Source organism: Equus przewalskii, chromosome 9 (assembly GCF_037783145.1).
Source record: "Equus przewalskii isolate Varuska chromosome 9, EquPr2, whole genome shotgun sequence".
NCBI lineage: Eukaryota > Metazoa > Chordata > Mammalia > Perissodactyla > Equidae > Equus > Equus przewalskii.
The window spans coordinates 56,141,175-56,156,901 of NC_091839.1; the positions used below are offsets into that span (position 1 = coordinate 56,141,175).

Here is a 15,727-nt window from a genome sequence, read left to right on the forward strand (position 1 = left end):
TTTGCTCTTATGAAGTGTGCAGTCTAAAGGATCTGTGCCTGAAGGATTCTAGGTATCTAATTAAATTAGTAGATAAATTTGTTTGAATAATTATTTCAGTTAATGGACACTTATGTCCTACAAATACCAAGATAAATGAGAAATGTCCTGAAGTTTCTCTCAGGCTAATAGGAGTCAGATGTGTAAACAAATAATTTCAATGCCATGTGAAAAGTGTGAGATATGTTCCAGGTTCACTGGTGGCACAAAGGAGGGGTGGTGTGAAGAATTCTGCTGGGAGGAGTCAGGAATGCAAGACTGAATTACTGAATGTGTAAATATTTGAGCAAGTGTACATAAGAAGTTTTCCTCTCTTTTTCCTCTTCCCTTTCCCCCCTTCTTTTCTCTTTTCCCTTCTTCCTTCTTCCTTTCTCTTCCCCTTTTCTTGCTGTTCCCTTTGCCCTTTAAGGTTCATCTCAAGGGCCACTTTTGCAATAAATCTTTATTGACCACTCTTCTTCCTCTCTCCCAAACTCCCAGTCTGGGTTAGTGACCTTTCTAAAATCCCATAGCGCCTTGTACATACCTTTACTAATTCTCTTACCCTTTGATCTATATCACCCATGTATCCATCAGTCACCCCCCACCGAAGTCAGAGCCTGGCACATAATTAGTACTCAATAAATTCAATAAATATTTCCTGAGGAAATACAAATTAAAACTGCAATGAGATACCACTACACCCCCATCAGAATGGCCAAAATGAAAAGGATTGAAAATATCAAGTGTTTATGAAGATGTAGAAAAACTGGAAATTTTAAACATTGCTGAAAGGCGTATAAATTGACTTAAACATTTTGGAAAATTGTTTGGCAAAATTTACCAAAGCCAAATATATGCATACCCTACTACCCAGAGACTGAACTCCTGGGCATATATCCAAAAGAAATGAATGCTTATGTTTAAGAAAGTTTATATCAGCTTTATTCATAATGGCCTCAAACTGGAGACAATCTAAATGTCAACCCCCAGCAGAATGGATAAATGAATTGTGGTTTATTCATAGCATGGAATAGTACACAATAAATTTTTTTTAAAATGAAAAACTGCTAAATGGAACAATATGGATGATTCTCAAAGAATAATATTGAGCAAAAGAAACCAGACACAAAAGAGTACGTATTGTGATTCCACTTAAATGAAGTTCCAGAAGAGGCAAAATTAATCTCTGGTAATAGAGGTTGGAATAATGGCTAACTCTTCCAGGAGGGAGGGGTAAGTCCCCGGAAGGGGATAGGAAAGAGACTTCTGAAATTTTGGAAATATTCTCTATTTTTATAATGTTATATTTAAAAGCCATGTGCAGAAAGATTTTCTAGGACAATGTCAACTGTCCCCAACCACATAAATATGTAAAAGTTTGAGTTATATACTTATGATTTGTGCATTTTTTACTGTATATAGGTTATACTTTGATAAAAACGTAAATATAGGGGCCGGCCTGGTGGCGGAGTGGTTAAGTTCACATGTTCTGCTTCAGTGGCCCGAGGTTTGCTGGTTTGGATCCCGGGTGCGGACATGGCACCACTTGGCAAGCCATGCTGTGGCAGGTGTCCCACATATACAGTAGAGGAAGATGGGCACAGATGTTAGCTCAGGGCCAGTTTTCCTCAGCAAAAAGAGGAGGATTGGCAGCAGATGTTAGCTCAGGGCTAATCTTCCTCAAAAAAAAAAAGTAAATATAAAAATAACTAAATAAAAAGGAATGTTCCTTGAAGGATTAGTGAGTGAATGCATGAGTGGGTCTTCAAAGAGAAAAGAAAGAAGGCAGTATTACAGTGTAAGAGGGTCTTGTTCAGCATTGGATTTTTAAGCCAAGCTTGGTTCTTGAACTCGTCACACTGTAATAATGCCCCAAATAATTGCTCATATAATTCCTTTACTTACGTATTAGTTGCCTTTGTTATTTAACCACGGTTGGGAGGTTGAGAAAAGAAAGTCATTAACAGTAAAGCAAATGATGAGAACCTTGTGGCACCGGCACTTAATAATCACCACGAGTCTACTAAGCCCTTTGGGAACTGGGGAATATGCCTAATTCCCTTCCGTTTTTTTATCCTGTTGTGCTTTATGAGATGCAGGTACAAAGTAATTATTCAGACTTTTGAAGGGTGAGGAGGAGTTGGCACTTGTTTTGACAAACAGGAACGGAAGCCACCCAGCACATGACATTGCTCAAGCCACCCAAAGGCCAGAGTGGAATAGTCCTAATTGCCGGGCGGTCTGGCCACGGGATGCGCCTCTCCCATCCTTCTTCAGGCGGGGCTCATGGCTAAGCCATTATCCTGACAGCTTGACACAGGCCACGAGCCGCCAACAACTCTGCAGGCGACCGAGGGCACAGGCCCCAGAGGCGCCGTCGAAACCGGACCCAGCTGCCAGCCCAGAGCGGGGCCTGAGGTGTCAGGAGACGCGGTTCCCAGGGCGTCCGGTAGGTGTCGCTGCCCCGCGGCCGCCGCGCGCCCCCGTGCCGGGGACTTGGGGTGAGCCGGCCTCACCTGGGGCGCCGGGCGCGCGCCTCACCTGCGCTCGCAGCCCGGGCCGCGCGGAGGCGCTGTGTCGCGGCGGGGAGGTCGCCTCCGCCCGCAGGGCTCGGGCCGCTGTGCTGCCCGCGCTCCGGTCTGTCGACGTCCTCTAAGCCTCTGCCGTCCCGCGCACGGGCGCCGAGGGGGCGGGGTCGGCCGGGGAAGGCGGGCGAGCGGGCGCCCAGGTATGTTCTTCAAGAGCAGGGTGGCCGAGAGGGCAGCGGCCGAGCAGCCGGAGGAGGACGCAGACCAGAAGATGCCACTGTCGCCGCCCGCTCAGGGCGACCACGGGCAGTCCAGCCCGTCCAGGACCCCCAAGAAGCACACCGCCTTCCACCTCTGGCGCTCCAAGAAGAAGCAGCAGCCTCCGGCGTCGGACTGTGGGGTGTTCGTCCCGCACCCGCCCCCGGCGCCCCTCGGCGAGGCCAGGTAAGCTCCGAGCACCCCCTCCAGGCTCACCTCCTCCTCCCGCCCGTCTGCTCCTACACGGCGACCCCAGAGTCCTCTCCCGCGGAGGAGGGGACGGGCCCCGGGTCCGCTTCACCTGGCAGGAGTGTGACGGGGTCCCCAGGGGCGCAGTCGTGGGCGCTGCGGGGCGGCGGGTCCTGGTGGCTTCTGGCTCAGACCAGACAGCAGCGAGAGGAGCGCGTGCCCACGCATGTGGCCTTTATTTTGACTGGCAAGGACTTTATGCAAGAGTCCACGCTTATCAACCCGACCACGAGAGCAGGCGGGGAGTGGAGCGATAGTACCATAATGAAGGATGGTAGCAACTCTGTCGTGGGATTATATGATCTTTCAGATAATGGTGCCTTTATTGTGAAGATCCCCACTCTTGCAGATGTATTTCTCCATGGTCCGCACAAGATCCGACTGGAGGAGGAAGTGGCAGAGATGGTTGCCCCCATTTTGTGGGTGGAGAACCAGAGACCAAAGGGTAGATGGCTTGTCCCCTTTGGAATCAGTGGCAGAACGAGGCAGCAGCTAGTTATTCAAAGTATAATTGCCGTTGTGCTTTTCTAATTTTGGTCGTGATTGTGTGGTGGTTTTACCCTATATATGTAATTATTCAATGGTACTATCTGAATGGATGCATTTGTTGAACAATAATCAATTTGAAGTAACAGTATATTTGTGTGGTTCAAGGATGTAAAATATTTTTAATGAAGGATAGCTGGCAATGTAGAGTTTAAAAATACACCCTTATGGACAATGAAGGCTGAATAAAATTATACAAGATTTATATTTTTCCTTTTATTTCTGAAAAAGTCTTAAATTTGCAATATATTTTTGTTCACTTAGGAAAAATTTTATTAACTAAGTGCCGGGATATAAAAAACAGTGAGAGTGGTCTCTGTCATCCAAGAATTATTAGTCTCTTGTGGAGACCGCAAAGTAAACAGTGGGATAGATGCTGTGATAGATGTTAGCACAGAGGAGGGGATCCAGGCAGGCTTCCTGGAAGAGGCTGGCTGAAGTGGCTTAGTCAGACAGAAAAGGGAACGAGCTCGGATTTCCAGGCAGAGGTTGCACAATGAGCATCACCTGCAGTAGGAAGAGCATGGTGCTTCCTGGGAAGCACAGGCGGGTCAGGGCCGGCTGAGTATTATGAGGGGGTGGAGAGAGGAGAGGTAAGAGAAGGCATTCTATTTTTCCTCATATTTTTTCATCCACAGTAGTAATTGTTTATAATAGAACATATTTTTGTCTGTTTAAAGACTTACTATGCTTAAGTACGAATTGAAATTTCTTTTTTTTAATGCTCTTCTGCTAGATTTTTTAAAATTTTTTTAATTTTTTCCTTTTTCTCCCCAAAACCCCCCGGTACATAGTTGTATATTCTTCGTTGTGGGTTCTTCTAGTTGTGGCATGTGGGACGCTGCCTCAGCGTGGTTTGATGAGCAGTGCTACATCCGCGCCCAGGATTCGAATCAACGAAACACTGGGCCGCCTGCAGCGTAGCGCACGAACTTAACCACTCGGCCACCACGGGGCCAGCCCCTGAATTGAAATTCCTGACAAAATGTTACTGTTAATAACGATATACCCAACATAGAAGTATTTTTCCTATTACCTCAGTAAATATTTTAAATATTTCCATAGTGGTTGTTCTTATCCGACCTAGTCCCATCATTTCATATCAAAATGTAATAACACAGCTTTATGCAGTTTATTCAAATGCAAATACAATTTAGACTAAAACTTCAAATGGGAGCTTTTGCCGCTCTCCTTGATCTTCCTGAATTTCAGTTCAGGCGGGAAGCACTTCCCTCTTGCCTTTGAACTATGATGAACTTTGTACTAACAAATGTGCTGAAAACCAAACGTTCTGGTCTGTCTTTGGAAGGTTTTTCTAGTTAGATCACCCTTATAAATATTTCATTTACTTCTAAGAGAGGGGACCTGTTTCTAGTCTAAAGAGAGTAGCTGAATCGCACTTAGGTTTCTGGTCAATCTTTGGCCAGTGTGGCTCCCTTGAGCCGTCTGACCATGTCTGTTCCTTTCTGTCCAGGATTTGGGGGTGGTGGAATAGTCTGGAATGTGCAGCCCTCACTGTGGCCTTTCTCTCTATAAAAGGATGGGGCAGTCAAGTGGCCACACTTATTTGTTGGGCATATATGATTAATGTTATGGGCTTTTAGATCCAACAATAATGAATTTATGTCCTGGCTGTGTGACCCTGGGCAAGTGACTTCACCTTTCTGAGTCTCAGAAAATGGGGAAGATAGTAATACTGACTCTGTAGGGCTGTCATGAATATCAACTGAGAGTTTATGTTACTAAATGTAAAACTCTTATGTTTCTGGGACACAAAGTAGAAACTCAGTAAATGTAAAACCATCATCATCATTGTCGTCATTATAAGTGCAAAAGTCTATTGGAAAAAAATAGAGTTGGATGGGAAAAAAATGCTTCTCTTCCTAGAAGAGCTTATCATTCCAACGATGGTTTAAAGTTTGTTGTCCGATTTCTGTGTTCTGCAAATATTGGTGGTTTTTAGTGTAGATATTCTCAAATTCAATGATGGTCATTTTCTTTCTTTACATAAAATAATTTGAAAGTAGCTGCCTTTCTTCCTAAAATTCACCCTTAAAGTTTTTTCAGCTTGGTTTTGGTAAATATGCTGGTATGTTATTTTTCATAGAGGTAGAGCTATTGCCTTCCTGGGTCAGCCCCATCTCCTGTCTAGCCCATATTCTCTTGCCATCAGAGGGCCTGGTGGTATGTGTGGAGGGGCATGGCCAGCTGTGGCCAGGCTTTCCTTAGCAGCCATTAGTGGCACTGTCATTTATTAAGTTTTGAATTATACTCCGTTTTGTAACCAGTTTTTCAGAGTGTGGATTCTCTAGCTGGGTTGAAATCTCTTTTTTCTTCAACTTACTGTGACACTTAGCCATGCCATCCTGTGCACATTATTAACCTTTCTGTGCCTTAGTTTTCTCATTCACAAAAGGAATAGTAAGAGTTGTCATAAAAATAAACAAGTTAATGCATGTCAAGTGCTCAGAACTGTGACTGGCACACTGTGAGTGCTCAATAAATGAGAGTTGTTTCTCTTTTTTCTTATTACTATCTTGCCTATACTTCCTTGTGAGTAGTAATTTTATGAGTCTATTTCCTGCTATATGATGGAAATGGTACTTCCTTTTTATTTTCCCTATGCAAGACACCCAGGGTTAATTTGATTAGAAATGGGCTCTTCGCTAATGGTCAATGCAGTGAATTAAAAATGATCACCTTCCAGCTGAACTGAGCCCCAGACCTAGAAGCAAGCATTAATGCTTTCTGCATGAGAGCCGAACTCAAGTGGTGGGTGGGCCTTGTAGTCCTTTGAAAATCAGCAGACCTAGGTTCATTTGGAGGAAAAATGCAGCCAGCGCCAGAGGGCAGAGCATCCTCATTGGGTGGGCAGAGGCCTTCCTCCATGTCAGGGTACACAGGCTTAAGTTTGGGGACAGTAAACAGTCCCTTAGCTTTTCTGTTCTTGTGTGGACCTTTCCCTTCTCTAAAGAGAAAACAACTTACTCCTTGTTTGTGTCACTAGAGTGTTGTGTGGGTAAACTGTTGCTTTGTTCTTCAGAAAAAGAACAATCATTTAAAACCTAGTTTGAAAGCATTCTGGAACTCGAGAGCGTTAGTCTTCATGACTTAAAATTGATTCTAGTTTTCAGTCTTTTATGGCAGCTTTAGTGTTTAGAACTCTAAATAGGTTTAATAATTTTCTAACATAAAGGACATAGTAGGTAATTCTATTTTTGTTTTGTCTAATATTGCATTTAAACTGGTTAATACTGGGTTATTTCCCTTATTTGGCTTATGCCAAAGGCAAGAGTTGGAAATCTTAGGTTAATTTTGTTTCACCACTGATAAACCAGGAATTTAAATTTTAGCTCTGCCACTTCCTAGCTGTGAGGTCCTGGGGAAATTTCTTCACTTTTCAAACTTCACTTTCATGATCTGTGACCTACCTCTTAGCATTGTTTTTGAGAGCTATAAATATGTATTTAAACTGACTAGCACAGTGCCTGGAAGAGAACAGATGCTCCATAAATCGTAGCTCTGAGAGCACATGCTGCCGTGAAAAAGGCATAGACTTTGGTGTAGGACAAACTCCGTTTCAAATCTGCCTCTCCCATTTGGGTAAGTTTTGTTAAGCCTCTGTCTTTAAGCCTCAGCATCCTCATCTGTAAAATGGAGATAATAGCACTTCCCTCCTGGGCTCTATGAGGATTAGATATTCTGTCTGTAAAACGCCTGGCACAGGTCTGGCCCAAAGCAAGTGCTCCATAGATGACTGGTGGGGGAAGTGGGCATGATAGTGGCAGTGATAATTGTAATTGTCCTTGTCTTCATAGAAATGGTGGTAGCATTGATAAATACATTTTTACTTTATAAGTGGAGTCAAACTACTTCAGAAGCCCCGAGGTCGTAACCAAGTCCGTCAAGCATTGAAATACCTTTGAAGATCTGGATGTGCATGTTGGTCTATGAAAGGGTGGCCCTTCATGCATTCAGGGACTTAGAAGTCTTAATACTTGACTTAGGGAGCCAAAGATAAACTTTATACTTGAAGTTAGGGGGGTTTCTCTTGAACTGATTTTGGAGTCTAAGTTTAGTTTAGGATAATTCTTTGCCACTTAGGTGTCATTGTATCACTTTATTCACTCTCCTGTGTCTGCACTTTTAGTCATAGTCTTCTTAGTCCATGTACAAGTGACGTCAACACTTTTGGAGACCTTTAGAAATTCTGGGCTTGGATTCTCTTCTTTTTTATTCTTTAGCTTTCAATTATAGATCTTATTTGTAAGGATGAGACAGCGAATCACTGCTTTACTATTCATCCATGATTAAAGATATATAGCAAAGATATTTGATATTGAAATTTATTTTCTAAGTTCTGATATTCATTCAAAATACCCGTCTTACTATGAACATTAAAAATCCATATCTGTCTTAAAATATGAGTTCACCTGAGGGTTAGTTGTGTTTCTGGAATGTCCATTCAGAAAAAAGTGATTTATATATTTAAGAAATTGTGTCTGGTGAGATCATTTGAATTTTGAATTGTGTGCATTTCTGTTTACCTTGAAAAACTATATCAGATAATTTCTTAATCTCCATTTCCTGTTGTATTTATTGTATAGAAGCCTTAGTGATCCTTTTCATGAAAAGCAATGCAATCTGACCTAGAGGATCATTTTTCTAGGATTAAAGATAGATTATTTTATGGCACAAATTCCTTTCTGTATCTTCTTATTGAAATGACTATCAATCAAGTTTTTAAGAGAAGTTTCTTATGTTCATTAAACAGTTACTGAGCGCTTATTCTGTATCAGGCACTGGGAAATAGAACAATGAAACTAGAGGTGATCCTTGCTCCTAAGAAACTTATAGTCTAGTGGAGGATGGGGCATATAGATGAAAATGAATAAAGTAGCATACGATGCATTAAGTGTAGAGATAGAAGATTTAATCAAATGCACTGAGGTCAGAAGAAAGATTATCTTGAAGAAGCAGACAATTTTTTTCTCTCATAAAGAAGTTTTACTCATATTGAATAATTAATGAGAAATTTTATTCTCTGATATGGAGGTCAAAGACTCCAAATCTTACTGAGGATATGATCATCTTAAACTATGTCCAATATTGGACCAAAAGAAAAATCATGGAAATAATTTCACAGTGGCATTTAAAACCAATAAAGAGAATCTTGTATCCAGGATTATGCATGAATAATTTTCTCTAGTTCCTTAAAATATCTAGAGCCTAGGTTATATTATTTCAGCTCCTCTGTCCTATTTTGGCACCTAGGAATAAAGATTGGGCTTGGAATGTGACATACTGATTTGAAAACGTTGGCTGGAATTATAGGTAAACATGATGTGAACACTCTAAAATTATAAGCCGAAAATGAGTGGTTCTTGACATTCTTTAGATAGATTTATAGATCCAAAGAGGATTGTTATCTAGATGTCTACTCAGTCTTTGTCAAAATGATTCTAGAATCTCTTTCAAGGAGAGTCCAACATTGCCTCTGTTCTCAAAGCAAGGTAGGTGTTCTTCCTTAAAAAAGAAAACCTACCTTTATTTTCATTCTAAATTGCCTGGCACAGCCAACAGGTGTCTTTTCATATATTCACTTTAGAAAAATGAATTCTGGGCTTTTACCCAAGAAAGGATTGAAATGTAAATTCAATACCTTGTCCCAAGTTGAGTTTTCAAGATAAAGTAAGTGTGAATGTCTAACACTTGTGGGGAGTTTGCCAAGAAACGCCCGTCAATTGTTTATGAGTCTCAGCTCATTTATCGCTCCCTTAAACCACAGCTGCATTGGGCTAACTCAGATGCCTCATCCAGATACCTCCGTGGTTTCAGATCTATGAGAAGTCTTCATTCTAGAGAATCAGCACTTGCTTAGTGCTGTCTTTACAGCACTGTGCGTCTCCTGGATTGGTCTGTTCAGTGGAAGTGAAGCAACCAGAGACCCTTCAAAACAAGGGATCATTTTGACAAAGTACCAGAAGACCTCAAGGACATACAAGTGAGGCAGAGAATCCAAAGTCCCTTCACGGTGTCCCCAGCTTCTCTCGTCAATAGGTTATAGACAAGATGCCTACTGGTTGAACCTGTTGCTAACACAGAAAAATGAAACAGAATTAACAAGGGCCTTTTGTTTTTTACCTTCCCATAGATGGCAATTAAATGAGTAAAAGTAAGTTGCTGCTAAGCTTGGCAAAATATTCTGTGGTGAAGAAAATTGGCTGCTGGCTGTATTTATTATTGTTGTGTGCCGTTGCAAGCCAGCGACCCTAACTGAGTCTCATTTATTAGAAGTTAGCGTTATGGTATCAATAGGTCAAATAAGAGATTTGGTCAACAGTTACATAAAGACATTATGCATAATACACCTCTTAATTTTTTTCAAATTAGTTAATAAGCAGTAACATAAGCTCCTGAGAATTCTTTGGCTTCTTTTGTTGGGTGGTTCTTGTAATTGAGGTCAAGAGGCAAAATAATATGTGCTGTGAATACGATAATAGAGGAAACATTTGGATTATAATAACAACTTGAGACTATGTCTGTGAAAACATCATTTTCCATCAAGATTTGATTGAGGGGCCTCCCCGGTGGAGCAGCCGTTAAGTTGGCATGTTCCACTTCTCGGCAGCCCAGGGGTCGCTGGTTCGGATCCCGGGTGCAGACATGGCACTGCTTGGCAAAAGCCATGCTGTGATAGGCATCCCACATATAAAGTAGAGGAAGATGGGCATGGATGTTAGCTCAGGGCCAGTCTTCCTCAGCAAAAAGAGGTGGATTGGCAGTAGTTAGCTCAGGGCTAATCTTCCTTAAAAAAAAAAAAGATTTGATTGAAAGATGCAGTTTATTTAACATACATTGTGTATATCAATGTTCTAAGCACTTTACAGATATTAACTCCCTAGAGTTAACTCATAACATTCCTGATAGGTGCTATTATTATTCCCATTTTGAGGATAAATGAGGCACAGGTGGGTATGGTGGTTTGACCAACGTCACAGAGCCCGCAAGGGCTGGGGCTGGGGTTCCCCACCTGCTGGTCTTGAGTCCTGTTGTTAATTACTGCAAATTGAACTCACTGTGGTTAATGCTGTCTTTTTATATTCCCACAATGAGTATATTTAGGCTCTAAATCTCACAAGCAGAAATTATGATATATATATATATGTATAGGAAGTCAAGTTAATTTTTGGTATTAGACAATTTCTATTTTAAGTAGTGGATAGAAATATATGTAAGTTCATAGAAGTATAAGTATATTAAAATCTCAGAAGAAAAAACAATTTTAAAGCAGAAATTCTAAAGTGTATCTTACATACAAAAGTATCCTGTCCAGGTCCTGAGTTTGGAGCTTCTGCCCAAGCTTTGTCAGGAAACAGAATCACCAAGAGATGGGCCTAGTTTGTACACCCACCGCCCTCCACCCACAGTCTTGTCACAGTAGAAGGCAAGGTTGGAGATAAGTGGCTAGATAGGTGCTGCTCAGGCTAAGTGGGGATGTCAGAATTTCTCCAGTGAACCTACTAGGAACAGCTTTAACTTCAGATCTAGCAGTCCTGCAGCTTGGATCCTTTGGTTTTACTTTCTGATTTATCATTGAGGATTCCCTGACAACTAAACAATTTTCACCTCATGTTGATCTTACACTTCAAGGATTATAAACCATTGCTGCTATTTTCTCCCTCTTGAGACTCATAATGGCTGCGTGCAGTAAGCCCACACCCTCATTTCATAGATGAGGAAATTGAAGTTCAAAGAATGCAGTGCAGATGGAGGAAATGGGACTAGAACTCAGGGTTTCTGATTTCCGGTCCGCTGTTCTTTTGGGTTCTCTTGGACTGTCGACCGTGCCGCTCCATTCCTGGCCTATCCCCACGTTTGACAGGAACCCACTGACTCATCTGACTTCCTGGTGACTCTTTCCCTGGAAATCTTCCCCTAGTTTCATAAACTAACAACTATGAGACTGTCTGATCTCCAGATTGAGTTACTAGTTGTTCAGCCAGTATGTACACTCTAGTCTGGTTACTGACATACTGAATACTTTCAGAGTTTCTGCTATGATTTGTACTTCACCTATTACCTAAAAAAACCCCCAAAACCTAAAAATAACTTAATTCAGAGCCAGCCCTGGTGGCCTAGTGGTTAAAATTCAGCACGGTCTGCTTCAGCAGCCTGGGTTTTGTTCCTGGGCACAGAACCACACCACTCGTCTGTCAGTAGCCATGCTGTGGCAGCAGCTCACAGAGAAGAACTAGAAGGACCTACAATTAGAATGTACAACTATGTACTGGGACTTTGGGGAGGGAAAAAAAGAAAAAGAGGAAGATTGGCAACAGTTGTTGCCTCAGGGAAAATCTTTCCCAGCAAAAAGTAAATAAAGTAAAATAAAAATAATGTTTTCAAAAAATTTTTAAAGCTTGCGCAAGCCATATTTTATAACAAATGTCATTTAAAATTATAGAGTCTATCCATATTGTACCCATGCAAGAACTCCCTTTATGAGGCTTGAAGTAACGCTGGTGCTATGACACATAATATGTTTTATTTATGATTTGTCATTTAAATGTTTTGACAATAGTGATAGATTTATGAATATCCTATGAAAGCACAGCTTGATTGTTTTTGCATCTGCTATTTGAAAAAGCTATTACAGTCAAAGCAAACTGTTGACATTCACGTTGAAATACAGTGTCTCCTTTATCATGAGTGCCGTGTGCAAATCTAAGAACTGGCCCTTTCAAGCCTGTGCAGTGGTGGCTCCCTCAGGCCTTGCCTACTTGGCTTTACTGCCTTGCAAATATTGGCTTGCTTTCCCACTATTTAGCTCCCACGAACTAAATGGTTGCTATTATCTGAAAAACAAGAAAATATAGTTACTGTAAAGTGAGATTACAAAACTCTTCTCTTTTAGTGTTGGCTACCCGAAACAACTTTGTCTGGAATAGATCAATTTTTGATCAGGAGTCCTTCATTGGAGCATACTTCGGATTGAAACAAGAACATTTGTATTCCCGTAGGTGTCAGCAAACATGTTTCAACAAGCTAGTCTAAAACTAAATTTTGGATTATTTTCAAGATAAAAGCAAAGGGTGACTGAATGTCTGGAATTTCCTCAAAGTTTCGACTTTTACCACTGTGCTTTTTGTGATTGTCCTAACTCACCCTGTAGGAAGTTTCAAATACTTTGACCTAGACGTCTTATAGCTGCTCCACTGTTGACATTTAACTGTGCCCTTCACTGTTATTTCACTATTATTAAGAGCTCTTCTTAATGCCCACGAGGGGACAGCTGGTCCTAGATCCAGGTGATAACTGTTGAAGATGCTCTGAGGCTCTGTCTCCTACACTATCATGTAGTTCTTCCTATGAAAAGCTCCTCAGGAATTTATGCATCAACTTCCTTCTCGCTACAGGATTCCTGGTTGCTTTTCTCTGTGTGTTATCATACCCAGGTTACAATTCCACGAACTTACAAAGCCAGATGTTAAACAAAGAGGAGCACCAATTTTTATCTTAATGCCGCTCAGTAAATGATCAACAAACAGCAAAGGTGACAGCCAGTTGGGTTTGGGCATGTTTTCTGAGGGAAGTGGGTGTGGCATGGGGGAATGGAGGGGGAGAATTGTTTTCAGCCAGCTAATTCTCAACCTCTCCTCTAAGTTAAATAAACATAAGAAACTTTTGTCAAGAATAAATAGCACAAAGGGCACAAACGATTATTGTGTAGCTATTATGTGACAGTTGGTTTCATATTCAGTGTATCTCATTTAATCTTCATAACAGCTCTGTTAAGTAGGTGATTTTACTCCTGTATTTACAATTTAGAAAACAGAATCTGAAAGAGGGGAAGTAGCTTGCCCATGCTGATGTAGCTAGTAAATGGCAGAGCAGTATTTGAACCCAGGTCTTTCTAATTCCTAAGCTCGTAATATTTTCACCACACCGTGAGATAACTGAAGCTCATTGAAGGCGTCGTTGGGAGAGGGAGTGTGTGTGTGTGTATGGGAGATAGCTCGTTAAGGAATAAAGGCAGTCAACGGAAGTGTGGTTATCCACTTAGTTTCAGAGCTATCACCCTTCCCAAACCAGGAAGGAAGCATTTCTCCGTTTTGATTATCTGGCCCCTACCTCATCCCGTTGTGGAGAAGGAGAATATGCAAGAATGAAGAATTCCTGTGCGTGGGGAAGTCCATGGGGCAGCCTTGCTTTCCTGGGAACCCTTGACTTGAGGTAATTCTGCCGAGAATCAGTGACTCGGTCTCTGAAGTGTTAACTAAACTTGTTTCACCTGATTTCCAATGTAGTCTAAAAGCCACAGAGTCTTCCTACTGCTGCTGGGATGACTCACAGAGTATGTAAAAGAATCTCAGAGGCAAAATGTTGAGGATTTTTCTCTTTGTGTAAAGGTTAATCTCAGGTTAATTTCTTTCCTAAAAGAGGAAAGAAAATGCTGGTGATCAAAACTCCAAATTTATAGGAGATACTGTTGGCTTGGAAGACGTGGATCTAGAGAGTTTGATATAAAAGGATTATGAAAACCCTTTAAATAATCTTTGTCTTTATAGGAGCTAGTAATTTTGTCTTTAGTGCCCATTTCTCTCAAAATTGGATTTTATTTTGATTTTTATGTATTGGAGAAATTTTAAAAATTCCATTTAAGAATACTCCTTAATTTCTATGAATATTATGATATGCACAGAACTAATTCACAGTAGGTCATAGAAGAGAGTAAATTTCTTTTTCCATTATACTAGACTAAAAATGCATATTCTCTGGTATTTAGATTTAATGTAGTTATTTACAGGCATAAATTATTATAGTCATTAGTACCACTCAATTTCTAGACTACAGCTGGAAATTTGCTACTTTATTTTAACCCACACTCTCTGCTGGGTTCTGCTTGTGGTAGCCTCTCTAATTTTAAAAACAATTATACAGTGATAATGGTAATCGAAGTATCAGGTTTGCTTCTTTCGTTTGTGACTCAAGTAACTGAGAAAATGTTGCCTCTCTCAAAAGTCTTGATGTGTGGTCTTCAGTGACTGTGTCACATGCAGGAAGGTAAGTAAATGTGAGAGTGAAACGGCTCATTTGCTAAACACGCATTCGTGGACACCTGCTGTGTGGGGCTCTGGGGTGTGGGCTGGCAAACCAGTTTAAGCTCTACCCTTGGGAAACTGAATCTCACTCTCCTGTCTCTGGAGAAGCTGCAATATGCAATATATATATGTATATATATATATACAATCTCTAAATCAATGGCTATGTTTATATCTGTACCTATAGATATGGATATGTATGTGTGTGTACATACACACCCACACCACATACATTCTAGCACTACGTATTTTACTTATATATGTACTCAGTGCGTGTGTTTACAACATCAGCAAAGCAGGGATGAGAGAGAGAAAAATAATCTAGAATGTGCCTGGAAGCTTTATATTATTTCAAGATATTAAAATTTTGAAATTTTAGGATTTAGAATTTTTTTTACTTTGAATGATGTATTAGGATGGGGGAGGCATAGTCTTTTTAGCGGTTAGAGTGGTCATAATACAGACCTCTATAGATGCCTCTACATACCTTGTTTAGACAGCTGCCCCGGGGGAGATGAGAAAGTATGATGCAAACTATGGAAAGCAATAGAGAGGCATGCTCAGTTTATTCTCATGTTCCTCGCATGAGCTGGCTTCCAGGCCCAAAAGTATCACTTAATCTGCCTTGAAGAGGCTTGATTGGTTGACTCCACTTTTAAAATGTCCCGTCCAGTTCTACAAAAATGAACCTTGCAAGGGGCTGTTCTTTGATGACTGTGACTCTAATTTTATTTATTGATGTGGTCTACATTTGCCTTAGCTATTTTGGCAGATTTCCCATATTGTTATAATAATCGATAATCTCACTTTCCATGGATAATACTGTTAACATTCTGGGCACATTTTCGTATAGCTTAGCACTAAAGACGAAATTACAAAAGCAGAAATTTAGATACTTTTTGTATCCTGTTTATTTTTATTTATTTATTTATTTTTTGAGGAAGATTAGCCCTGAGCTAACATCTGCTGCCAATCCTTCTCTTTTTGCCGAGGAAGACTGGCCCTGAGCTAACATCCGTGCCC

At 40.9% G+C, this 15,727-nt stretch overlaps 1 protein-coding gene across 1 annotated transcript in view; it reads left to right on the top strand.

The window, feature by feature from the left end:
• Positions 1 to 2,601: 2,601 nt before the first annotated feature.
• The window catches only part of CRYBG1 (crystallin beta-gamma domain containing 1), a 190,891-nt gene continuing 177,765 nt past the window's right edge, over positions 2,602 to 15,727 (top strand). Inside the window, exon 1 of the mRNA XM_070559172.1 lies at positions 2,602 to 2,993. Coding sequence (XP_070415273.1) covers positions 2,752 to 2,993 — 242 coding nt within the window. The 5' untranslated portion in view covers positions 2,602 to 2,751. The remainder of the gene's footprint in view (positions 2,994 to 15,727) is intronic.